This window comes from Hemiscyllium ocellatum, chromosome 19 (assembly GCF_020745735.1).
Source record: "Hemiscyllium ocellatum isolate sHemOce1 chromosome 19, sHemOce1.pat.X.cur, whole genome shotgun sequence".
NCBI classification, from domain to species: domain Eukaryota; kingdom Metazoa; phylum Chordata; class Chondrichthyes; order Orectolobiformes; family Hemiscylliidae; genus Hemiscyllium; species Hemiscyllium ocellatum.
The window spans coordinates 49,359,889-49,385,884 of record NC_083419.1 but is presented as its reverse complement, the minus strand read 5'-3'; the positions used below and the strand labels follow the sequence as shown (position 1 = coordinate 49,385,884).

The 25,996-nt window shown below is 38.4% G+C and overlaps 1 protein-coding gene across 3 annotated transcripts in view; it reads left to right on the top strand.

Annotated features, from left to right (window-relative positions):
* The window catches only part of LOC132824971 (FYVE, RhoGEF and PH domain-containing protein 4-like), a 249,282-nt gene extending 225,349 nt beyond the window's left edge, over positions 1-23,933 (top strand). For all 3 annotated transcript variants that reach the window (XM_060839900.1, XM_060839901.1, XM_060839902.1), the window contains 6 exons: positions 2,451-2,481; positions 9,418-9,513; positions 12,835-12,960; positions 15,431-15,580; positions 16,314-16,457; positions 19,903-23,933. In XM_060839900.1, the coding sequence (XP_060695883.1) occupies positions 2,451-2,481; positions 9,418-9,513; positions 12,835-12,960; positions 15,431-15,580; positions 16,314-16,457; positions 19,903-20,136 (781 nt within the window). In that variant the 3' untranslated portion in view covers positions 20,137-23,933. The remainder of the gene's footprint in view (positions 1-2,450; positions 2,482-9,417; positions 9,514-12,834; positions 12,961-15,430; positions 15,581-16,313; positions 16,458-19,902) is intronic.
* The last annotated feature ends 2,063 nt before the right edge of the window (positions 23,934-25,996 follow it).

The window sequence follows — 25,996 nt, the reverse complement described above, 5'->3', positions numbered from 1 at the left end:
ACTTGGGGGAGGGGCGATGGAGATGTGATAGGTGGAAGGAGGTCAAGGTGAGGGTGATAGGCCGGAGTGGGGTGGGGGCGGAGAGATCAGGAAGAGGATTGCAGGTTAGGAGGGCGGTGCTGAGTTCAAGGGAATCGACTGAGACAAGGTGGGGGGAGGGGAAATGAGGAAACTGGAGAAATCTGAGTTCATCCCTTGTAGTTGGAGGGTTCCCAGGCGGAAGATGAGGGGCTCTTCCTCCAACCATCGTTTTGTTATGTTCTGGCGATGGAGGAGTCCAAGGACCTGCATGTCTTCGGTAGAGTGGGAGGGAGAGTTAAAGTGTTGAGCCACGGGGTGGTTGGGTTGGTTGGTCCAGGCATCCCAGAGGTGTTCCCTGAAGCGTTCCGCAAGTAGGCGGCCCGTCTCCCCAATATAAAGGAGGCCACATCGGGTGCAGCGGATGCAATAGATGATGTGTGTGGAGGTGCAGGTGAATTTGTGGCAGATATGGAAGGATCCCTTGGGGCCTTGGAGAGAAGTAAGGGGGGAGGTGTGGGCGCAAGTTTTGCATTTCCTGCAGTTGCAGGGGAAGGTGCCGGGAGTGGAGGTTGGGTTGGTGGGGGGTGTGGACCTGACGAGGGAGTCACGAAGGGAGTGGTCTTTGCGGAACGCTGATAGGGGAGGGGAGGGAAATATATCCCTGGTGGTGGGGTCCGTTTGGAGTTGGCAGAAATGACGGCGGATGATACGCTGTATACGGAGGTTGGTGGGGTAGTAGGTGAGAACCAGTGGGGTTCTGTCTTGGTGGCGGTTGGAGGGGCGGGGCTCAAGGGCGGAGGAGCGGGAAGTGAAGGAGATGTGGTGGAGGGCATCGTCGATCACGTCTGGGGGGAATCTGCGGTCCTTGAAGAAGGAGGCCTTCTGGGCTGTACGGTGTTGGAACTGGTCCTCCTGGGAGCAGATGCGGCGGAGACGAAGGAATTGGGAATATGGGATAGAGTTTTTACAGGGGGCAGGGTGGGAGGAGGTGTAGTCCAGGTAGCTGTGGGAGTCAGTCAGTTTATAGTAGATGTCTGTGTTGAGTCGGTCGCCCGAGATAGAAATGGAAAGGTCTAGGAAGGGGAGGGAGGAGTCTGAGACAGTCCAAGTGAACCTGGACTGTCTCAGACTCCTCCCTCCCCTTCCTAGTCTCATCTTCCGCCTGGGAACCCTCCAACCACAAGGGATGAACTCAGATTTCTCCAGTTTCCTCATTTCCCCTCCCCCCACCTTGTCTCAGTCGATTCCCTTGAACGCAGCACCGCCCTCCTAACCTGCAATCCTCTTCCTGACCTCTCCGCTCCCACCCCACTCCGGCCTATCACCCTCACCTTGACCTCCTTCCACCTATCACATCGCCATCGCCCCTCCCCCACTCCGGCCTTTTACTCCATTCCCCTTGAAATAAATATAAATTAATATTTTTCTGTAACTAGACAAGTTATTGGTTAAGACCACACTTGGAATACTGTGAGCAATTTTGGTCCCCTTATCTAAGGAAGATACACTAGCATTGGAGACAATCCAGAGAAGGTTGGCTGATTTGATGATGGTTAAGGAGAGGTTGAGTAGCTTGGGTTTGTACTCATTGGAGTTAGAGCAGTGATCTTATTGAAAGATGAGAATCTTTGGGGGCTTGACAATGTAGATTCTAAAAGGTTGATCTCCCTTAAGTATCTAGGAGCAGAGGGTGTAGTCTTGGAGTAAAGGGTCATCCACTTATGACAGATGTAAGAAACCATTTCTTTGGAGAGTAGTGAATTTGTGGAATTCTTTAGTGCAGAGAGTAGTCAGGGCTGATTCATTAAGAATATTCAAAATTGATAGAGATGGATTTTTGATCATTGAATGAACAGAAGGTTATGTGGATAAGACACAAAAGTGGAGTTAAAAAGTATCAAAACAGCATTTGTTTTGTACTTAGGTATATACATGTGCATAAATGCAGGTGCTAACAAAAGTATGAAAGTTACTTAAATATTGGCTAAATGCTTGAAGGGAAGAATTCTTTTTACAATGATATTGGATGAAGACTGTGTTATGTTTCTCATTTTATGTTGGTATCTTGTTCTCCCATTTTAAATTACAATTTGGGAAAATAATAATCCATTGAGGCGATGTAATGAGTACTGGTGACAACAAAATTCAGAATGTATATGATGTGATATATTTAAAACCTCCTACAAATATAAATTGTGTTCAGATTCTGACAGACAGCAGTACAATACAATGCATCCACATAAATACAGAGAACTATTCAAAGAAAATGACTTTGGCACTCCTAGGGAATATTCTGTCTGTTTTGAGCAAAACCATAACCTGTAAAAGGGAATATGTTTTGCTTTCTTTATGTATACACCATGAAGAAATGTTTTCCCCATTAGTCAGTACTTTGAAGTGTTTCTAATGAGGATATTATGTTATTTCAGCTCTGATCAGGACAAGGAGGAATGGATAAAGGTAAGAGCTGTACTTACTGAATGGCAGTCATACATTGCATCTGACTCATTGCAACACATTGCGAACTTATTTTGATAAGTCAATTTTCTTGTAAGCAAGATGTTTGTCATTTTGTTCAGTAAAAAAGTGACTTCAAACTTGTAGTTTTAAAAGGTCTCCTCCAATGTGGTGTTAATGCACCTTTCATTAAGATCTGAAATTAATTTCTATGATTAGTCAACCTCTCGATTATCACTCGTGGTTAGCAAGATGGGTGGAAGACAATTAACTGAACCTTGACTTTTTTTTAGGTAGAAATTCTGAAGTTCATGATATCTTTATCATATTGTACCATTTTATAGATTGTCAAAACAAGTGTTTTGTGTTCAGATTATACAACCCAGCAGAATTTAGCAAATAAGGGAAGAATCTTCCTCCTTTAGTGATAAAACCACAGAAACATACAATAGTTCTGCGTTGGGGCTTCACCACGTTTTTAGGTATTCTTTGATGCAACTTTTGGCATGCTCTCCTGCAAGCTTTTCTTTGTATTAGGATTAATGCCCTGGCTTGATGATGTGGGATTGTGTTCAAATAACAACCACAAGTGGTGATTAGTGAAAATAGTCTCTTTATTCAGCAATCACAGCACAGGTTTGAGGTAGCCATAGAATCCCAAAATGCAGCTCTTACCTTTGTAAACAGTTCTTAGGCATATTAAAATCTTATTACTATAGTGTTACATCTTTCATCTATAGTACACAAATATTTGAAGGGCTTCTGTCCTAAGAGACAGGAGATGGGTTAAAACGTGTTAAGTGCTGGCTGCTACTTCTCATGGGACATTTGTTCAGTCTGAATCATAGAATCCTTATCGTTTGGAAACAGGCCCTTTGGCCCAACAAGTCCAGGCTGACCCTCTGAAGAGTAACCCTCCCAGACCCATTCCCCGACTGTATTACTGTACATTTACCCCTGACTAATGCACCTTACCTATACATCCCTGAATAGCCTATAATGGGCAATTTAGCATGGATAAGGAGCAACTTTTTCACGCAGAGGGTAGTACATATATGGAATGAGCTGCCAGAGGAAGTAGTAGAGGCTAGTACAATTGCAACATTTAAAAGGCATCTGGATGGGTATATGAATAGGAAGGATTTGGAGGGATATGGGCGGGGTGTTGGCAGGTGGGACTAGATTGGGTTGGGATATCTGATCAGCATGCATAAGTTGGACCGAAGGGTCTGTTTCCATACTGTACATATCTATGACTCTATGATCTGACCTGCATATCTTTGGGCTGTGGGAGGAAACTGGAGCACTGGAAGGAAACCCATGCAGACACAATGTGCAAACTCCACATACAGTCACCCGAGGTTGGAATCGAACCCGGTCCCAGGTGCTGTGAGGCAGCAATGCTAACTACTGAGCCACCAAACTGCCTATTGAGCTGCTGTGCCACCCATCTGCCTGCATAATTAGGTGGTGTTAGCCCTTTTGTCTTCTGAAATAGTAAATGTTAGTCAAAAAAACTAGGCCTATATGCTCTAAAAAGTTAGGATTTGTAATAAACAATTAAAGGATGTTAAACTGATTACTGCAGCTGGATTGTGAGTTTTATTTACTATTTGCTGATATGAGTTTCATTCATTCATGCAATTTCTTGCAAGCGCTGTTTTGTTTGTTAGTTTCTTAAAGGGATAATGGCCCAGTTAAAAAGTATTTAACAGGTACTTAATCAATTTAGGTCCAGGAGATAGTCAGTAACGGCTGATTAATATTATAATGTTTCATGGAGACTTGATGGGGATGATATTGTTCTGTATGATGATAAGATGTAGAAATGCAGTAATAGTTTAAATTTGGATACTACAGAACCGAGGTTTTATGAATGAATAGATGAGACAGTGTTATAGTAAAGAACGGGTTAGTAGAGGATTATGGATGAATAGGAACCTGGTATTAATGAATATAGTAGGCTGGTGAGTGAGTTAATACAATATCTTACAATGTAATGGTGGAGTGGGGGAATATGCTTGGTCATGAGGCTGTAGATTGTATTGGAGTGCAATTTTGTTGCTGCTGATAGCCAGTTGTGCCTCATGGATGCCCAGATTTGAGTTGCGAGATCAGTTTGAAATTTATCTCATTTAACACAGTGGGAGTGCCACACTACTCTCCTTGTGAAAACAGGACTTTGTCTCCACAAGGACACGGTATTGATCATGGCCATGAATAGATTGATCTGTAGCAGGCAGATTGGGGTGGATGAGGTCAAGTATGTTTTTTCCTGTTAGTGGTTCCCCCACCACTTTGTCACAGACTCAGTTTAGTATCAATATCCCTTAGAACTTGATCAATTTGGTCAGTATTAGTACAGCTGAACCACTTTGGGCATTGAAATTCCCCACCTTGAGTACACATCGTGCCCTCTCCACTCTGGTGCTCCAAGTGGTAAATTTGAAATGAAAAAGCATCCATTTCCATTCAATACACAAAAATTTGTACAGTAGTCCCATTAGAGCCCATGTCTCGGGAAAAGTTTGTCATTTATGACTTTCTAACTTATCAACTGGTTCTGAAGCTATTTATACACCTGAGCTTACTGCAGACTGTCCAGTAAATTAAGTAAATTCTTCAGGGTTTTATTCCAAAATTCCTTTCCAGGCACTATCACTCACACTTTTTAAGGTGGTTGAGTTTCACAATATCCTTCTCTTCTCAGGAGCACCGATCTATACAAACATATCCGTTAGAGGACTTCAAAGAACTGCCCAAAACTCAGAGTAAAACTTACATTTAAAAAGCTGTAAGATTTGGGATGGGTACATTATTTGGATCTGTCCCACCAGTATAATTTTAAAAAAACACTACAACAAAGTTCAATATGTACTATTTTTAAAAATCTCTAAGCTCTAGGTGTTCCCCTTAAGCATTAAAGAAACTCTCTCTAAACTGGTTGTGAAACCCTACCAAACAAGTTGGCATCTATCCAATGCACACTTTAAACTCTTTAATTCTTAAGCTCAACATTACAAACTTTTAAAATAAATCACCATGGCTACAAAAGTACTTACAAGTCAAGTTATTTCATTTCCTTTGTGGGCGGCACGGTGGCACAGTGGTTAGCACTGCTGCCTCACAGCGCCTGAGACCCGGGTTCATTTCCCGACTCAGGCGACAGACTGTGTGGAGTTTGCACGTTTTCCCCGTGTCTGCGTGGGTTTCCTCCGGGTGCTCCGGTTTCCTCCCACAGTCCAAAGATGTGCGGGTCAGGTGAATTGGCCATGCTAAATTGCCCATAGTGTTAGGTAAGAGGTAAATGTAGGGGTATGGGTGGGTTGCGCTTCGGCGGGTCGGTGTGGACTTGTTGGGCCGAAGGGCCTGTTTCCACACTGTAAGTCTAATCAAGTATTAACTTCAGGCACCATAAAACCCTAATGTTAGTAACTCAAACCAAAAAATCTAAATTTGCAATAAATTATACTTAAAATAAAATCTCAGTCTGCATGTCACATGTGAATAGGGCTTAGTTACCTTTGTCATTTCCGGTATCCATCTAGGTTGGTGCTCAGTGGTCAGTCTAGTTTCAATCTTTTTTAGACCTTTAGTGCATGGATACAAATGAGTGCTAGGTTGTTTGATGAGCATTTAAAAATCAACCACATTGTTTGTTTGTCTGAAGTTACACACCAAATGGCAGAATTTCTTCCCATATAGGGCATTAGTGAACTGGTTGGGCATTGACAATCAACAATGGTTTCACAGTCATCACAAAACTTACTAATTCACCAGCTACCAGAGTGGGATTCAACTCTGATCTCCAGAGTATTGCCTAGGTGTGTGGATTACTAATCTAGTGACAACATAGCTATGCCTTTGCCCCTCCATGCAATTTTAAAATATATATTCACTGGTGGGATGTGGAAATTGGTGGCTGGCTCTGCATTTGCTTCCCACATAAAGATGGTGGTGAACTGTCGCCTTGAACCATGTGCATGTGTGTAGGTAGATGCATAATACTGTAAGGGAGGAAATTATAGGATTTTGACCTAGTGACACTGACGGAACAGTAAAATATTTAAGTCAAGATGGGTAAATGAACTTGCAGGTGATAATGTTACCATTGAGATGCTAGTGGTTGTAGATTTGGAAGGTGCTGTCTAAGAAGCCTTGGTGAATTTCTGCAGTGCATGTTGTAAGTGGTGCACACTGGTGCTACTGGGAGAGTGGATGTTTGTGGATGTAGAATCATAGAATGCCTACAGCGTAGAAGCAGGTCACTTGGCCCATCGAGTCAATCTGTAGAGCACCCCCCATCTCCCTGCCCTATCCCTGAAACTCAGCATTTCCTAATGCTAACACACCTACTCTGCATATCCCTGGACACGATAGGTTACTTAGCAATGCCAATCCACTGAACCCGCACGTGTTTGGACTGTGGGTGGAAACCAGAGCACCTGGAAGAAATCTGTGCAGACACGGGGAGAACATGCAAATTCCACACAGACAGTTGCCCTAGGGTGGAATCGAATCTGGGTCCCTGTTGCTTTGAGGCACTAGTGCTAACCACTGAGCAAATCAAGTGGGCTATGTGGTGGTGTCAAGCTTCCTGAATGTTGTTGGAGCAGCACCCATTCAGGCAAGTGGAGGAGATTCCATCACTCTTCTCACTTCTACCTTGTAGTTGGTGGACAGATTTCAGGAAGTCAGTTAGTGCAGTATTCCCAGCCTCTGACTAGTTCTTGAAACCAATGTATTTATATGGCTAATCCATTTTCAGTTTCTGGTCAATGGTAGCCTCCAGAATATAATGGGAGATTCTGATAATTTCCCAGGTCCCTTCAGACTAGTGAGTTAAATTCCATCAATTTCCTCTTACCATTCTTGTGGGTTTTTTTTAAACAAAGCAAAAATTCATTTGTGATCTTAGCTATTATATCAAAAAGGACTTGATCCTCAAACATAACGAGGGAATCTGATTTGCGCAGCTCAGCTCAGAACATCACCTCAACCATTTTTTATGATACATGTTCATACCCACCTGGAAATATTGGAATTTGCCAGTGCGGTGGTTACTTGGGCCATACACTCTCAATCTTTTATTGACTCCCTAAGCAGGAGGTCCCACTATGGTGTTTGTTTTAGTGGTGGTCAGCACAACTCCACTCCCTATTATGTACAAGTTGCTGAAAATAGATCCTTACTGTTGAGATTATTAACTTCTGTTTTAGTGTGGAAGCAGGATTGAAGTTTCCTGTCGTTTGCCAAATAAGGGCAATTACACCCTTTGTTTTGTTTTTAAGGTTTTAGAAGTGTGTCTCTGTATCCATCGCCACTCCATTAGTGTCCTATTAAGGTTGCTATGAATCGGGTAGAAAATAAAAATTCAGAAAAAGAACAGGAGAATTTAAAAGTCAAGATTGTGTTGCTGGAAAAGCACATCAAGTCAGGCAGCATCCTAGGAGCAGAAGGATCGACGTTTTGGGCATAAACCCTTCATCAGGAATCTACAATCCTCACTTTCTCCCAGGGGAATTTAAAAGTCAATATTATCTTGATTTATGTACATGTTAATTAAACATTGGAGTGTAATGGTCAGAGTTCTATGTTATCTTAGCCCTCTGCTGCTGAACTCTGTTCTCCCACAACTGACAGAGGAAAATATTGTAGTTCTGTATTAAATCTTTAATACATTTTCACAGAATCAGGATGCAGCATGATGGATGGAGGTAATTTGCATACCTAATCAGTTTTATTAACTATTTTAACTGTCTGTCATTACATAAGGTCATTTATATGACTGACTAGTGGCAGGTTTGCATTTAGTGATATCTCTTTCTAACTTTTTAACCTGTACAACCTATTTTGTTTTTCTTTGTACCAGAAACTGCCCAGTATAAAGCAGTGAGATGCTGCAGCCTTGGCTACATAACACTGAATGGCATAGCTTACATAAATAACACCAACCTGTTCCTGACCAGTAGTGGTTCTGTTTTCAGTTCCAGCACTCCTCACTGACTTCAGGAATGTTCTGCCCATTCTTTTTGTAGATAATGGCTTGTTTCCAGTTCCTTAGCAAGGATGTTGCCAGGTCGTTCTGCTATAATTCCCTATGACGTGATTTGACAAATTGGGGACAATGTTTCCATAGTGCGAACTTTTAAAGTGTGTATTGGTTATAATGCAATTCTGGCCCCATTAGTATAAATGGTGCTGCTATTACACAATTTTCTTGTAACATGGGATTGCACAGAAATGCAACTACCACAATATAGCGGAACTGATGGTATGTCTACAGCACTGGACAACAGTTTTACAAATACAGTTTAGGTGTAATGCAGTCATTGACAATACAAGAAGTTAATCATAGACTTATACTATTCATCCATCCATAAAAAACAGTTTCAGGCAGTCCTTGAACCACTATCTGCTGATTATTTCATCCTGTTTACTTGGCAATTCTTTGTCAGCAGTGATTTGATGCGTTCTTCCATTGTCAGGGACAGGGCAAGGCAATAGGTCCCAACTCTATCTCAGCTGGAATTAGAGTCAAAAATGACTGATTTGCCTTGTGGGATGCATGTGTCATTATGCAGACAATGCTTAAAATAAGGAAAAATTATCATACCCTATGTGGGAAAATAATCTGACTCTGATGCACAAAATGATACACTGTGTTACACTGATATTTTTAAATAGTTTGTGATATTTGTAAACCTTCGACTGAGGTCCAGAAGTTTGGATGACCCGGTTTTGCAGTGAACGCACCAAACAGCACAAGATGGTTAATTAGCCTTCAGGATCAAGATCAAATAACTTTACACTACTCTGTACAGCTCAGTATAATCCCCATCTGCTGAATTGACCTGCTAAGTCATTAAGAAGCTTTTTTTTGTTGGTTCTTGAATTTTTAGAAGTTTGGTCTGTTCTGTGTTTTTATTTTTCTTATAGGCTCTAAAGAACACCATACAAGATTTTAATCAGAAGAATGAAACTTTCAGGTCTGCAATTGCCAAGGAAGGGGAAGAGCAGGCTCCAGAAGTTTCGGTAAATTCCTTGACATTTATGATGTGAGGTCACCTCCGGTAACATATTTTACCTGATATGGCTGATGATAATATTGAATAAGTTCAAACCCAGAATGAAACCTGGTTTCACAGATCATAATTAAGCTAATGGCATTTAACTTTGAATCTCGTTATCCTGGTGGTTGCTCAATGAATAGATTCATGAGGCTGCCAGGGTTCTATTGATGCAGAAACACAAGTTGATTGCACACCCAGAGTATTAATACTTCTATTTTATTAAACTCATTTTAATTGAATTTCTCGTTTTCTGCTTTGGTCTGCAGGAGTAATTTTAAGATGAATTTTTAGTTCCAATGGTCTAGAATCCTTTTCAGTTCTGACAGCTACAAATTCTCACCCTTTAGATCCTACAAACTACCCTGCTGCTATGTGGAGTTGTGCAGACTGAAAACCTTATTCTTCTTTGTGGTTGTAACTGAAAACCTGATTGTTTCAAATGGAACTCAAACTCAACAATCATTGAGTCCCGATCATTTGTTTTCTGTACCATAAACTCAGCAGTATAAACACTTTGTGAACTAACATTATAGATATCTGGCTAGGCCTGTAATAAGTCACATGCTTTCTTGGAAATGATGTATTTATGTCAGTTTTTCCAAAAGAAAATTGGACATTTTTTTAAAAAATAAGTTTCCACCGCAGAATTGAAACCAAAACCTATCTGCCTTAATTACAAAAATCCAAATTCTCAAATAATGAGACATATTAACCATACCTTTAACAAAGAAACTGAGCAAGGATTGTGATACTGGTGGGTCCATTACATATTTATAAACATTCTCAGACACCCAAGTCTCTGAGCTAATATTAAGCTAAAGGGTTACAGCAGAAAGATATGCTTTCAACAGAGTTTCATGCTTCAAGTGATCCAACATAAAGTCTGTAAAACAGAACTACATAACTTCTATGATCCCAGCCATTGATATTACTGGACAGCAAGGTTCTGGAATGTGATCTTCCTGAGAGCTCTTTTTCTCATTTCAGTTAATGTGCTTCGTCATTAACTCAAACATTGCCCTGCTAGACTGCAGGGTTTCTTTAACAAACGAACAGAAATTTATCACATAAAAGGCAAAAACAGAAAAAATATCTGGATATAGATTTGACAAATTTGGGAACACTGTTTCTGTAGTGCAAAATTTTAAAGTGTGTATTAAAAAGATCTCAAAACCCAGAAAAGTAAAGTTTCAACTTTTTTCCCAACACCATCACTTTACAGTAATTCAATCCAGAGAAATTATGCCTTTATCAAACCTTGGAGCTTAACTTAACTGATTCTTTCTTTTTCTGACCTGTGAACTATGGAGTTGTCTTACATGAATATCACAAAAATGAAAAACCAAGGAAGTATAAGCTCTAATAACCTGCAGATTTCAAAGCAAACACTCCTGGTCTAGAAATTGCATAAAATAAACTTTTCTCCTGAGAATTTATCCCCATAACTCCTGTAGGGGGAAACAAAACATGCAGAGGAATTATGTTTGCTCTGACCCCACTCAGGTCTCCTCTGAACTGCTCCAAAGCTTTAAGTCTGTATTTTCTAAACCAAAGTAAAATCAATTCTTGATTATTTAAAACTGAAGTTAAGCTAACCGCATTAAGTGTTTACTCCAACTGTATAAACAATTTTCATTAGCATTGCAGATGTGTCCTGTTCTTTGCTAACTACTGGTTAAGTCACATTCTCTAAGGACTGTCTGCCCTTGATTTCTTCTCTTAACCCTTCACAGAAGTAACAAACACCCTTATACTGTACCTCTATTTTAACATCCAAAGTCTCAAAATGACATTAATATTTAAAAGCTCATGTTGTTGTCATGTTTTAGTGATTGCAATTCAGTAAAGGTGTCACCGGATATCCATTCCATGATGAGGTTTCTGCTATCCTGATTCAGCCTTCAAAATGTTGGACTGATCCTAAGTCAATGTAACTTTAAAAATGCCCATTGGCATCTGTGCATGAACTGCTGCTGCTTCCTTGGCAACACTGACTTTGCAGCCTTGCTCTGAGAAACATTTTGTCTCACTGCGAATACATAAATAACAGTAACCATTTTGTTTACAACCAATCTCTGGAACAAATGTCTGAGTTATATTAAGCTTATAGGTTACAGAGAAGCATGTTTCAAAAGATCCAAAGTAAGCTGGGAACGAGAGATCTTTGTAACAGCATTGGACGTGAGGATAGAGTGACTATATTTTTTAAGAGACATGCTCATAATACTATGTCTCTGCTTGTAACGGAGGCTGAAACCACTGTTTATTTGTTGTAAAACCCATCTGTTTACTAATGTCTTCTGTCATCCTTATCTGGTCTGTCTTGCATATGACTGCAGTCCTCAATAAATTCTTAACTGCCCTCTGGGAAATTAGGGATGGGCAATTATCGAATTTGGTGAAATGCAAAATGAAGAACATGTTCAAAACTTTCTCTCAGTTGTGTTTTTTCCCTTTAGTATTATGCTTCAGTATCTTTGAATTATTTGGGACTTGTCACAAAAGTATTGCCTGTCAATTTTCATTATATTTTTAAAAGTGTTCTTTTTTAACTAACTTGAAATTTAAAGAGTTTAAAATACATTAAATTTTCTACTTTTGCCTAGCAATTTTTTTGTTTCAATGTAAGAACTTAATTCTGAAATGAGAATAATGTTGTGAATGGATTTCACCATAGTAATCTACCACAGTCCTTGACAAAGGTTGAAAAATACGTTCTTCTCAATAGCACTGTGATGGATGTGAATCATGTCATGAGTAAACTTTGGAGTTCAAGAAAAAAAAGTCACTTTTTGAGGGATAATATTTTATTCCTCTTGCCAAGTTAGCTTTCTCCACAAAAATATTCCAATATTTTTGTTTCCTGCATATTTAACTTTCCTGAAATCTGTTAATGTGAACATTTAACCAGTGACACTGAAGACTATCTATATGTAGTTCATTCCAGTACATATACCAATTGACTGAAACATTGCTAATAGTGCTGTTAACAGGGGTGCAGTTAGCATGTTTACTGATTCAGTGCGAAGTTCGAGACCTAAAATTTAAATCCATCTATAAATGCTCAACTCGCAATAAAAAGTTTTTATTAAAAATCACTCTTAATTTTTATGGTCTTAATGGATTTTAGACAAAGCTGCCATTGAAAAGAAACATATGTTGATTAAATATCATCAAGGGAAGAGGTCAGTTTGAATTATAAATAAATGTTCATACACTAGCTCACTGGCATGCCCATCTTTGTTTCAAATTACCTTTTTCTTCTTTCTCTATCAATCCAAAGACTGCAGAACTGGGAATGAGGGCACCAAGGTGGATTCGAGACAATGAAGTTACTTTATGTATGAAATGTAAGGAGCCCTTCAATGCACTGACTAGGCGAAGACATCATTGCCGTGCTTGTGGATATGTAAGTGGACTCTGATTCAAAATGCTTGTCTTACAGTACATGTTTGTTCACTGTTCTAACTACTGGTACCAGTTCTAAGTTAGAAAATGCACTACTTTTATACAGAAAATGCAATTCTTTATCATTCTAACATCCTTCACCAACATTTGAGCTGGTCCGATCTTTATTTGCTTCTGAAAATATTTTATTTTGCTCAACATTGTAAAGATCACTTGCATAGTTTCACCACATGAGCTAAAAGCTTAAGAATTGGAGAGGTTATCTGACCTTCAAGCTTGCTCTGCTAGTCAGCATCACAAAGGCCAAACCCAGTATGTCAACTCCGCTTTCCAGCCCTGCCACATTCTTTATTAATTCCCTTTATTGTCCAAAAATATATCAATGATTCAGCATCCACAGCCATCTGAGTAAAAAATTCTAAAGCTTAACAATAGTCTTAAATTTCTTTTCATCTCCTTCTCAAATAACTGATTCTTTATTCTGTGATTATGAACCTAGATCCGAGTTCAGTAGTTTAGTGAGCCACCCTCTTGAGCCCCCTCAAAATTAATGTCACAAAATTTGATTTCCTAGTATCTCTGGAATTTCAGACATCAGAAACCGAAAGTCTTGCATGTCAGACATAGCCCGCATGGTGTCCCATTCTGGGAAGGACACCGGTGCTGGGGTGCAGTGTGCGCACATCTGAAGGTTTGCAACTTTCAGATCATGATATCAAACAACCGTAAGTGCAGGTCAGCTTTACACTATTTGCTTGTTGCTCATGAAAGAATGTTAGTAAACCTGCAAGGGGGAGAAGGATTCACCAGTCTCATTACTTAAAAGGTCCAGACATCCAACTTGGACAAAAATTGATATTAGCAATTGCAAGGTTTCTGGAAGTACTCTGGAACACTTTTTGGAAGTGTTGTGCTAAGTTATAGGATACTGCAGTATGTTCAAAGATAGGGCATAAGGTTTGGTGGCATGTTCTCTCAAAGACTGCAATGGATATAAATGCTACATTTCTAGATAGATAACATGACGAGAGAACAGTGCAGAAGCTGCCAAAAGGAGAACTCTGTACAGTGCTCTTTTGTAGTGTTTGAGCCAGACTCCTCCCATGCTTCTTGACAATGACATGGTGTTTTCTGGCAGGTCAACTAGTGTACTCTGTATCTCTGTGCACAGCTGTCATTACTGACCCAATCCTGGTCCAGTAAAGAACTTTTCTGAGTCCTTTTGTAACAGAATTCATTTGCACCTTTTTTCTCATAATCTTAGCAATAACTGAACATAAAGGCTGTGTTGCAGTTAGTATTTGTAGAGTTAAATATCTGGATGTTTAATATAATTGCAGAGTGTCAGGGTGTATTGATTCATGCTGCAGTGGGTATAAAGTGCCTTGAAGATGAATTCATTAAACTCGACTATCTTTGTCAGACCATTAAACTTTTCTATAGTACTGTTAGCTTCTTTGACAGGATTCCTTCATTTGACTCCCTGACTACATATTTCCATTCCCTTCAGAGAGCCTGCTGGTCTCCTGCAAAAACAGGTCATCCACTTATCCATGTCTCTCTCTCTTGCTCTCTCTGAAATTATGGTCTGTTTTATGTAGCTGTGAATGCTGCTGACTGCCTGTATTGTCACTTGCGGCAACAGCCTTTGACTGAATTCAGTTGTCCTTTACAAGGTGCGAGGTGATGGCCTGCTTGAATCAGGGAGGATCAGAGCACACTAACTTGGGTACCTAAAATCCTTGACCCAACTTGAACCATTTGAACGCTACAAAAAAATGGGCAGCATTAAACTTGCATGCTCCCTGTATTAATGACAATGGGTACAGGAAGTCCACACCCAAAAATAGATAATCACAAATTGTTAGCCTTAGATGTTATAATGAAATGTTCCCTCAGTTTCCTAAACACACTAGAACATAGGCCCATTTGACAGAACGTCACCTCATAGAATGTCCGCCCTCTCACCCTGGAAACTTAGAAATCAATCAATTTAATGTACACAACCCCTTACTTCATGGACTATGATGGTGGTTAGAAACCAGTGGAAGAGAAGGATCTAATGAAACTTTGCTGTATGAGGTGGCCGCTCAACACACCACAGCAATTACCTCATAATCTGTGCAGCCCCTATTGACATTATCAATCAATTTGTGGCCAGTTAAATAGCAGGCCAAATGAGAAACAACATTGTAAATATAAAATAAAACAACTACTGTTTTCTTAAAATTAATACTTTCTTGATATTAGGATAGTTAACAAAATAACATCTCACATGGCTTAGCATCAATTTTTTTGTGTTTTTGTGAAATGTTTTGCAATATTTAACTAAAATAAAGGGGCTATATAAATACAACCTGACGCTTGTATTGTCAGTTATCTTCAAGATACTTGTTGAACAGAAGGTGAAACAAATGATTGCATTTTCAGCTGTAAAGTAAATTTCAATTTCACCTCCCTCTTTTTAATAGGTTGTATGTTGGAAGTGCTCTGATTATAAAGCAAACCTAGCATATGATGGTAACAAGCCCAGCAAAGTATGTAAAGACTGTTATATCATAATAACAGGACAAACTGACAGTGAGGAGAAGGATGATAAAAAAAAGAAAGGAATTCTTGAGGTAGGAGTTCTTGTTTTTCCTAAGTGTGATAATGTGTGTATACAACTAGGTTTCTGTTGTTTATATATATATTTTTAAGAAAAGTTCAGCTCCATGAGGCCATCTCCATTCTGCCTTTAAATGAAATGAATCAAATTTGTAGATATTACGTCTTGCTATTCTGTTCATTTCAAAGCAGGTGTTGTCCAAGATTTTCTTCATGTCACTGAGGATAGGGGTATTGCTGGCAAGTTGGCAATTATTTCTGCCTTTAATTGCCCTTGAAGATATGGTGAGGTGCCTTCTTAAATACAGTGAGGGGCTTGCTAAATGGGGCAGTTGAGAATCAACAAAATTGCTATGGGTCTTGATTTGCAGGATAAATTAGGTGAAAATGGCAGACGTAAAGAGCATTAATGAACCAGGTTCCTTTTAATAGCAATCTGGTAGTTTTGTGGTCACTGTTATTGACAGCTTCCCATTTTAGATGTATTTAATTCATTGTAAATAAATTCACCAATCAATAGTGTAAGATTTGAACTTTGTATTTACAATTTGTTCATTAAGGCACTGGGAGACTGAACTAATCACCTAACCACTTTTGTTACTATAGAGGGGTATTAAGTTTGTAATAAGCTGAGTCATCAGTGTTATTGTGGTCATTCATTAATGATAAGAAATTTCTTTTTCTTGGCTGTAGTGAATAAAAGTTGTTCTTACTTTTTAATATTTGTCCCTCATTCATCTGTTTCAGATTGAGGCTGCTGAGGTCTCAGAAAATTGCATCATCTGTGACTTTCTTCACTATCTAGAGAAACCTACTAAACCTTGGCAGAAAGTGTGGTGTGTGGTGCCCAAGAATGAGGGATTGGTTCTTTATATGTATGGAGCTCCCCAGGTATTAATAACATTGAACCTTAAAAAATCATGTTAATAACTGTGTAAAGGTCTTGGATTCCTGCTATGATGAGTGCAGATTACTTTCTTCTCAGCAGAGAGAAGTACCTGCTAATTATCTGATGCTTACTACAAGGGAATAAGATTAGATTTGTTCATGATATGATGTCTTTCAGCCACAGGTTTGGAAATGTCTCTTATGTAGTTACTCCCTTGTAGAATTGTGTACCTTTTCATCCAGACAAGCAGGTGTTTACAGCTGAGGTTGAGTTATCCTGGAGATATAAATCCACTTAATGCTGATGTGTACCATAATATTCTGCAGATCCACAACAATGAGGTACCCACAGTATGATTTCTGGGGAACAATCAGATTTTGTTTTCTTAAAAAGAAAGGGAATATCCCTTTCCATTCCAGTCTGATAGATATTTCACAGGAAATTAAAGAAGTAAGATGAGAAAGCAGAATTAAAAATGACTAGGTTAAAAAAGAGAGAGAGATTAAATAGGAAACAAGTAAGAATAAGCAGACACTTCTTAAATTGCAGTTGCAACTCAATGTTGTGTTTCTTCTTGGGGAATAAAATGTAGTGACTTTCCACAACTATCAAATGTCTCAAATCACTTTATAGCCAGCGAAGTTATTCTGAAGTGTAGTTATTCTTATAATGTAAGAAATGTGACAGGCAATCTGCATTCAGCAAATTCCCAGAACAGCTGTATGAAAATGACTAGATGATCTGTTTTTCGTGAAATCAATTTAAATACTGGCCAGGACCATGAGGATGACTGCCTTGCTCTTCTTCAGAAGTGCAATGGAATCTTTTATGTCCGTCTGAGAGGACAGATTGGTCCTTGGTTTAATAACTTGTACAAAGGAGAACACCTCCAACTGTGCAGTCTACCTTTAGTGCTGCACTCAAAGGCATATGTGCTGCCAACTGTCTGACACTTGGAATAAGAAATAAATGAATATTTTGTAGAGGATTTCTTGTGAAACCAATACATAGCAATGGATTTGATGTCCTGCAAAGGTAGTAAAAGCAATTTAGGTTAGGAGGGAGTGGAATGGCAGGCAAGATGATGAGTTGGAATAGGAAGTGGTGGTTATGGGGAATAAGTAGGAGTGTCATTGGTCAATTGGGATTGTTGGGGTCAGCGTGGGGTCAGAGGAGCAATCAGATTTTCCAGATTTCATGTTCAGGTGCATTCTAAAGGAATTCTAGCAGTGCTGACTTAAAGCAAACCACTGTTGTAATAGGGATCTTGAGCAGATATTTTCCCTTTAATTTCCAGAGGCAAATGCTTCACCCATGGGTAAAGGCTGGTTCTTGTTCATGTTGATTGGCATACTTGCAGCTGACTGTGTACATGTCAGTCATTTTGTAAAGTAGGTACAATGTGACCCAAATTCTGTGTTTCTAAATTTAAGGCCGTTGCCAAAAGAACATATGAAATCATTGGGGAAATACACTTTGTTAGGGCATGAATTTTGAAGCAGAAACTGTTATTGGAACTATAGATAGAGTGTTAAAGGGAAGATAATGCTTAAAGAATATGAGGAAATATCAGAATGGGACTAAGAGGATAGATCATTCAGAAACCTCCCAAAGATCACTGTTTACACTGTAAATTTTTATGGAAATGCTATACAAACAGAACAACACAGCCAGAAATATCAAATATGCAAATAAAGGCAGAAAAAAAGAGCAATTGCCGATTCATTTTCTAATCCAAAATAGTATTTTGAAATATGAAAACTCTAGGTGGTTGAAACAGCTGGAAATTGAAACTGAAATTAATGAAAAACCGTACATTGAACATAATAGTAAATGAGCCAAATTGTATTTTCACATTCTGAAGTAATACATTGTGTAATTATGAAGGAGGTTATGCTTCAATTACAAAGGCCACTAACAAGATAACATCTCGAGTACAGTGCATAGTAATGGTTAGCTTAAGGAAGGATGTAATACATTGGAGGCAATTCAGAGGAAGTTTACTAGATTGATATCTGGCTTGGCTTGTAGCTGCTTAATTTGAAAAGAGTAAGTGATGACTTGATTTGAAACATAAATGAACCAGAGGGGTCTTGACAGGATGGATGTGGACAGAATGTTTCCTGTTTTGGGAGGGTCTAGAACTCGGGGATATTGTTTGAAAATTAGGGATGCACTATTTAAAATTGATGAAGAGATTCTTTTTCTGAGGGTCATGGATCTTTGTAACTCACTTCCTGAAAAGGGAGTGGAAGCAGGGTCCTTGAGTGTTTAAGGCAGAGATGAATGAATAGCTTCATGTTAAGTAAGAAAGTGAAATGTCATCCAAGGAAGACCGGGATCTGGGTGAAAGGTTAGAATCAGATGAGCTTGGTCTTATTGAATGGCAGAGCAGGCTCAACAGGCTGAATGTCCTTTTGCCGATTCGTAAGTTTATATCACACTGTTGTGATCAAAATTCCATTGAGGCTTTTTTTGTAATGGGCTTTCAATGCAAGTTTTAGTTGAGAAGGTGGTGAATTAATACAGAGTAGAAATTCTTAGAATTACTTGACTTCCAACAGATAACCAGCCAGGTGTAAGCACAGTGCTGGTGTACAAAACAGTTTGGGACAGTGAGACATTGGTTGGTGCATTCTGATGAACACATATGGGAAATATTGCTTTTTTTCCTGTGTTGCCCATTACTTGACTGAAATTTCATTTTTGCTTGTTACTATCATAGTTTTTCTTCAGGAAGGGCTTTTGCCCGAAACGTCGATTCTCCTGCTCCTTGGATGCTGCCTGACCTGCTGTGCTTTTCCAGCAACACATTTTTCAGCTCTGATCTCCAGCATCTGCAGTCCTCACTTTCTCCTGTCATAGTTTTTGTAAAGCAAATAGCTTCTGGCTTATTTGGACATTTTATGATGTTATCTAACCAGACAGTAACAAACAAGTAAACAAACAGTTGTAAGTCAACAGAGGACATGAAGGGCAAAGATGGAGGATTGCTGTAAAAGTTGGTATCAAAATTCAGTCCAGTGAATACTACTGGTTTATTGTATTCAAACTTGGAAGGGGTTGCTGTGAATGTTATGCACAGAGATTGTAAACACACTCTTGAGTTGATCCTTGTGTTCCTACTGCCCCATTGCTGCCTCAAAACGGGTCAGAAGCAGGACTAAAGTTATGTTTGGAAAAGAATTACTGACCTAACACTGCGTTCCCATTCAACCTGATTCTTAGGCAGATCTCCATGTTGGTTACCAGGCATATGCTGAATGAGGCCATTAAGTTCCAAAATCTGAGAGGATTCAATGTGATTCCTAACAATTCTAAACAATTTTTCCAAAATGTAACTCTTCAAGTCACTGGAACTTGATGGTTTTTGAATTATTGAGTAATCAAATATTGTTTTTAGAATTGCGTTTCATGAAATTACTTACACCTTTACGTTTTCTCTAGGATGTGAAGGCACTGGCCACTATTCCTCTTCTTGGCTACACAATAGAAGACAATCCAAAGGGTGTTGACATGTCTCATGTGTTTAGACTTAAACAGTCGAGATTCATCCATACTTTTGCTGCAGACTCTAATGATCAGAAACAACAGTGGCTGAGAATCATCAACATGGCTGCAAAGGGAGAAATACCAACTGACAATGATGATGTTGGTAGTGATGACTCCTCTACTTGGTGACTGAGCAGCCAGTCTGAGGTAGACCAAGCTACTAACAGCTGACATGGAGGGTCCAAAGACACTCAGTGACAATTCCTGAAGCATGAGCGATCCTTTATGTGCAACAAAAAGTCAAATTATTCCTTCAAATGAAATAATCTATATTCACTGTATCTGTTGACGTCTTCACCCTGAACTAATTCTGCAGCAGTCACAAACTGTTCGTTTGTTCAGTCACACTTGAAGCTTTTCATCGAACTCCCTCAAACATCCATGAATCCCTATGGACTATCCAGTATCAACTTTCTAATACAAAATACCAGGGTAATTAAGTCAGATTTAAATTGAGGTGGTCTCATAATGAATTTCTTCTCTGATGGGTTGCTGTTAATACAAAATTTGATATTCATGAAATCTGAAGTTCGGATTGACACTCCAGATACCTATGTCTCCCAATTTTGTTTTAAATGTGCTTTCTACAAAAAAAACTCACCTAAGCCACTTTAGAGAATATTGGTCTCTGTGCTTAGACATTATTTCTCAGTCTTCTAAAAGATATTGACCTTTGTGTTATAACATTGCAGAGATTTAACATAATTTATTTTTAAAGCTGCAGTATCCCTTCATTGCCTTCATCAATGTAGCAGTTAAGCAGACTCAAAGAATTTGTGGATATTTATGTGCATCCGGTGGTAAAAGTTTAACTTGTTTTGAAATGTAAAATGATTGAAGGTGGTGGACAGGAATCACAATAACTGCTGCACTACAGAATGGCAAGTACTATCACAGTGTAAAGAGCAGGTTAATATTTGATTCCTGATAAATTATTTAAGGAACGTGAACCCCTGTCCCAGATGCATGAACTATTAATTGAGTATTGTACAAGTGCCATTTTGTTGTTGTTGATTTAGTTTCTCAGCACTATTGGTAGTGTCCAAGGAGTAGGACAATTACTCAGCTTCTTGTTGTGAATAGCACATGGAGACATGAGGGTCACTTCATGTAAGATGGGAGGAAATTTTAACTAAGGCAATCATTCATCTCATATAGGGAGCAAAAAGATATATCTATACAAATGTCACTTTCAATTTCTCTAAAGAATAGAGACAAAGATGGTAACACACTAATACAGAGGGTAAAATGATGGCAAACAATATAGCCCATATTGTCTCTAACACCTTTCTGATGTAAATATGTATAAATTCTCAACCTTTTTTACAGTGAAGTTATGAAATTTGGTGACAGTTTTAAGTATTTTATAATAGACCATAACACAAGACTCTCACTGACCCATAATGAAAGAAGATGTCAGAAAGAAACAGGATTTCTAGTTATCATGGAATTTCAATATGGGTTTATGACAATATTTGTCATAACCTGCAACATGCATTATTTTCAGACTTCATTTATAAAAGCTGAAATAACAACAATGCATCAAATCACTGGCAAATTTGCCTAGACCACTGATCACTCCATTTAAGTAGTAAAATGTTAAGAGCATGTGGCAAGAATTGCAAGTATTTGAAATTACATTGCATGAAATGGCAGAACAGTGGGTCTGTTATCAGGTAGTAAGTTAGTACCTGCTCCCTGTGCCAAGTTCTGAATTGTAAAAGGATCAGAAGGGATACTTCAACTTTAATTCCAGTGCTGCATTTGTATTTTTGTGTGTAGAGCTGGATTTGTTTTAGTGAGTTTTTTGCTGGAAATGCAACTAAATTGAATTCAATAACCAAATAGATATGACTTCTGGAATGACACCATTTTATGTTAATGTCAAATAGAAGGGATATGATGTGTATTCTTGAAAGGTCATAATGCAAGTTGCAACATCACAGAAGTAAAAACTTCCTCCATTGAATGACTAACAACGCCCAAATCTGTAAGTTTCTGGAATTTTCCTGATCCCTAAGTCATTTAGTGAAGTAAATAAAATAGTTTGCAAGTACTTTTCCTTGTTACTGGTGCCCCCTTAAAATGAATATTTCAGTCTCTATAACACTACCTTTTTAAACAGAAAGCACTGAGGAATTTGTCATGGTCTTTGTTTCCCAAAACCATCATGACATCTTCTGCCAATGCCTATCTGCTGTTCTAAAGAATTTCTAACATTATAAGATGTTCCAGCATTCCAACATGCTCCCCACTATTTGGAGCCTTCTGACTATATTTTTGCACCACAATTTGCAACCATCAGGGTTGCTCCCTGAGCAAAAATGTTATTTGAGACCATTACTGTGGATCATCAAGATATCACCTGTCAGCCACATTTCAGGTTAGAGGTAGATGAAACTATGTAGTGATGTTTATACACTCCATTAAGAACAGAAATACAGCTAGCTTGAACTTTATTTTATACAGTAAAAAGAGCATTTTAAAACAATTTTGCCACTGATCACTTGCAATAATCACCATCCTCATTTTCATCCAGTAAAATTAAAAAATGCACATATGTCGTTTTCCCTCTTGTTCCACATTATCTATGCTATTGGTAAGTGCTATGAATTTCGATATCCATTTGCTCCATACTGCAGACAATGCCTCTAAATGGCTGCAACTGTAATTGCAGGACTTGTTTTTGTTTCAAATGTTGTTCTGCAGTATTTATGTCACCTGGTCACTACCCTGCCTAAGCTATATTAGCAATTGAACATTTTAGTATATATTGACTGCATCTTGATACTACATTTTTAATTTATAGCTAAATTGAAATGATTTGTAGGGTCTTGTTAATATTGTCAATCAACTGGCAGAAGAAAATTATGTATATACATTTTGGTTTTAAATTTCCAATCAGCACAGTGTTAAAACTGAATTAATACATGCACATATATTATAAAATTGTTTAAAATGTGTTATTCCTAATAGTATTGTATGCCACCTTGCATGTTTCCTGACACAGCCAGGTAAACGGAACCCACAAATCACTATTCGCGGTAATCCATCAGCTGTCATTCAGTGATAGTTTGGTTATTTGTTCTGTTTCTTCCTCATCTCCGAGAAGAAACGCCTCAGACTTGCCCAATGATGATCAAACTTGCCTAAAGAAGAGTTTGAAAAACAACTTGCCAAGTGTTTGAACTGGCCACCTCGGTCTTGGGAGTCAAGTGCCTTCAAAACTTGGATCATTGTGCCAGCAAAGATTTTTAGGCCAACTCCAATAATATATAGTTGTGAATACATGGTGTACTGTTAAAAGTTTATATGACATGTCAGGTAAAAATTTAACATTTCAATATTAAAATTTATATATGCTAAATCTGACAATGGTAGGAAATTGACTGTTTTGGCTACCTAACAAAATGAAACACATGTTCATTTGGTTTTAACCACAAATTCAAAGATAAATTGGAAATTGTTAATTTTCTCAATGCCACTGAGCTTTGCTTTAAATGCTGAGGTTTTACATTTTCAAAGCACTTGTTGAATTTACGGACTTGTCAATGTCTATGCTTGCAAAATTTCTCACAACCTACCTCTGATACCATGTACAACTGCAACAGTACTTTGCCTCATTCTGTAAACCTGGAGTTTGAGTGTAGAAACTTTGCAAAAAGTCTTAGCAGAATTGAGAAATTCATTTTGGGTTCTTGAGAACAATTTGGTGCTCAGATGTTCTATCATTTGTCAAAAGTTGTGTACAGTACATATAAATGAAACCAACTAAGCTATGTTCTCTGAATTCTGCAATTATTTTCCCAAAATGACTTTGAATCAATCATTCACTCAGAGAGCTTTTCTTAAGTTACTCATTTAGTACTGTTAATGAAATGCAGTGAAATCAAATGTATATGAAGGTGGCTGTATAATTAAAGTGATTGGCTGTGCCAAAATATTGAAAGCTGTTTTATCGTACCATTGCTATTTGTAACATTTACTCTTCATATTTTCCCATTGAGAACAATGCAGTGATTATACACAGTCCTTTTCAAAATTTTCAGAATGTGGTCATTCCTATTGATTGTTTTTATATTGAAAGATAAACTGCATAAAACCAGTTCATTACAAAGAAATACTTGAGCACTGGATGTCACAAATATGTTCTAGTAAATAAGTGTAGCCTCTGTAGGAATGCGCTCAATCAGTTCCCAGTGCCACTGATGAAATGATCAGATAATATTTTTAAATGATGTTTATAGACGGATAAATATTGACGCAGATACTGGGGATCATTCCCCAGTTCTTCTTTGAAATAGACCCATAGGATCTTTTGCACCTGCAAATGGGCCTCTATTTAAAGTCTCATCTGTAAGATAGACTTCTGCCACTGCAGTCACTTACCAAGCTACTAATCCAGATCATGTTAGCTAGTCTGAGAGACTATTTTCAGATCAACTTTCTTACCCAAATAGTAAAGCTGATTTATGTCTGGAGCAGTAGTTTTTGATTTAATTAGTTTTAATCCATTTGTCTGGATTCCAAATGTATTCATCTTTCTCTAGAAAATGTTTTGTAGAAAAGATTAGATTAGATTCCCTACGATATGGAAACAGGCCCTTAGGTCCAACAAGTCCACACCAACCCTCCACAAAGTAACTCACCCAGACCCACTTCCCATATTTTCCCTGGACTAATGCACCTAACACTATGGGCAACTTAGCACAGCCAATTCACCTGACCTGCATATCTTGAGATTGTGGGAGAAAACCGGAGGAAACCCACGCAGACGTGGGGAGAATCTGCAAACTCCACACAGACAGTCACATGTGGTAGGAATCGAACTCTGGTCCCTGGTGCTGTGAGGCAGCAGTGCTAGTCACTGTGCCACCCCTAAAACCTGAAAACTCAAGAGTTTGGCTGTAAATTAATGACAATGAAGAGATTGTGGGTTTTTTGGCTTGAACAGCAGTTGGTTTTAACATTTCATTATCGCTCCGAGAATAAAACAGAAAATTAAAATAGGAACTCCAAATCTGAATGCACTGCAGTGGTAGCAGAGTTCTAAGCAATCCAGCACATAATTACAACCCTCCAGAAGCTTGAGTTTTTAAATTAAAATTATGCATTGAATATATTATAGATATTTAATAACTGATTTTAAAAAAGAAATTAACTAATATTTGTATTTTCAATACACCACCAGAATAATACTTTCGTAATGTTTATCAGTTACAACTGAGACAGGAAGAATATACTGTCGTCTTCTAGTCCCATTATTCCATGGGCCACAACATAAATTAGAAGAAACTTTGCCCCAATCTAAACGTGACCAATTGTATTTTTTCTATATTAAAAAGAAAATATCCATCAATATCCAAAATGCGTGCAATGATAATACAGAATTAGTTAACATACAGTTTATGAAATGAAAGTATATCTTTCTGTCCACAAATGCTGAAGACCTGTTGAGTTTCTTCAATAATTTCTGGTTTTATTTAAAACTCTGATCCCCTTTAACATCCACCCCCTCCTGCCCCACCATCTCTCTCACACCAAGTTAAAAATAATAAATGGGTATTAATGGATATGGGGAAATACTGGAGAGGCAGTTAAGTGGATCATGTGTCATTCAAAATGCTGCTTCTGTCTTTTTCTGAATGCTTCCACTGGCTTGCAAGAAGTTTAGGGTACGCAATTAATTTATAAATGGTCTCTGACTTATGAATTAAAAGTTGTAGATTACAACAACTGCTGGAGGAATTTTCTTTCAGGTTTAAAGTCACTTTTATTGCAGAGAATGGAGAGTTGCTGAACTGAAGGTGGTCTGAAGGCTTCTCCTTATCCTGTTCACAGTACCCAACTGTTCAGCTTTCTGAGAGCAAATCTCACAGTTGTTAGTAGCAAAAAGTGTTTGTCGTTGATATCTGGTCATTAGTCCATAGACTAATCAATTACCTGGACCAAACAAATCTACACATCTCCGGCTTGTTTACAAACTACG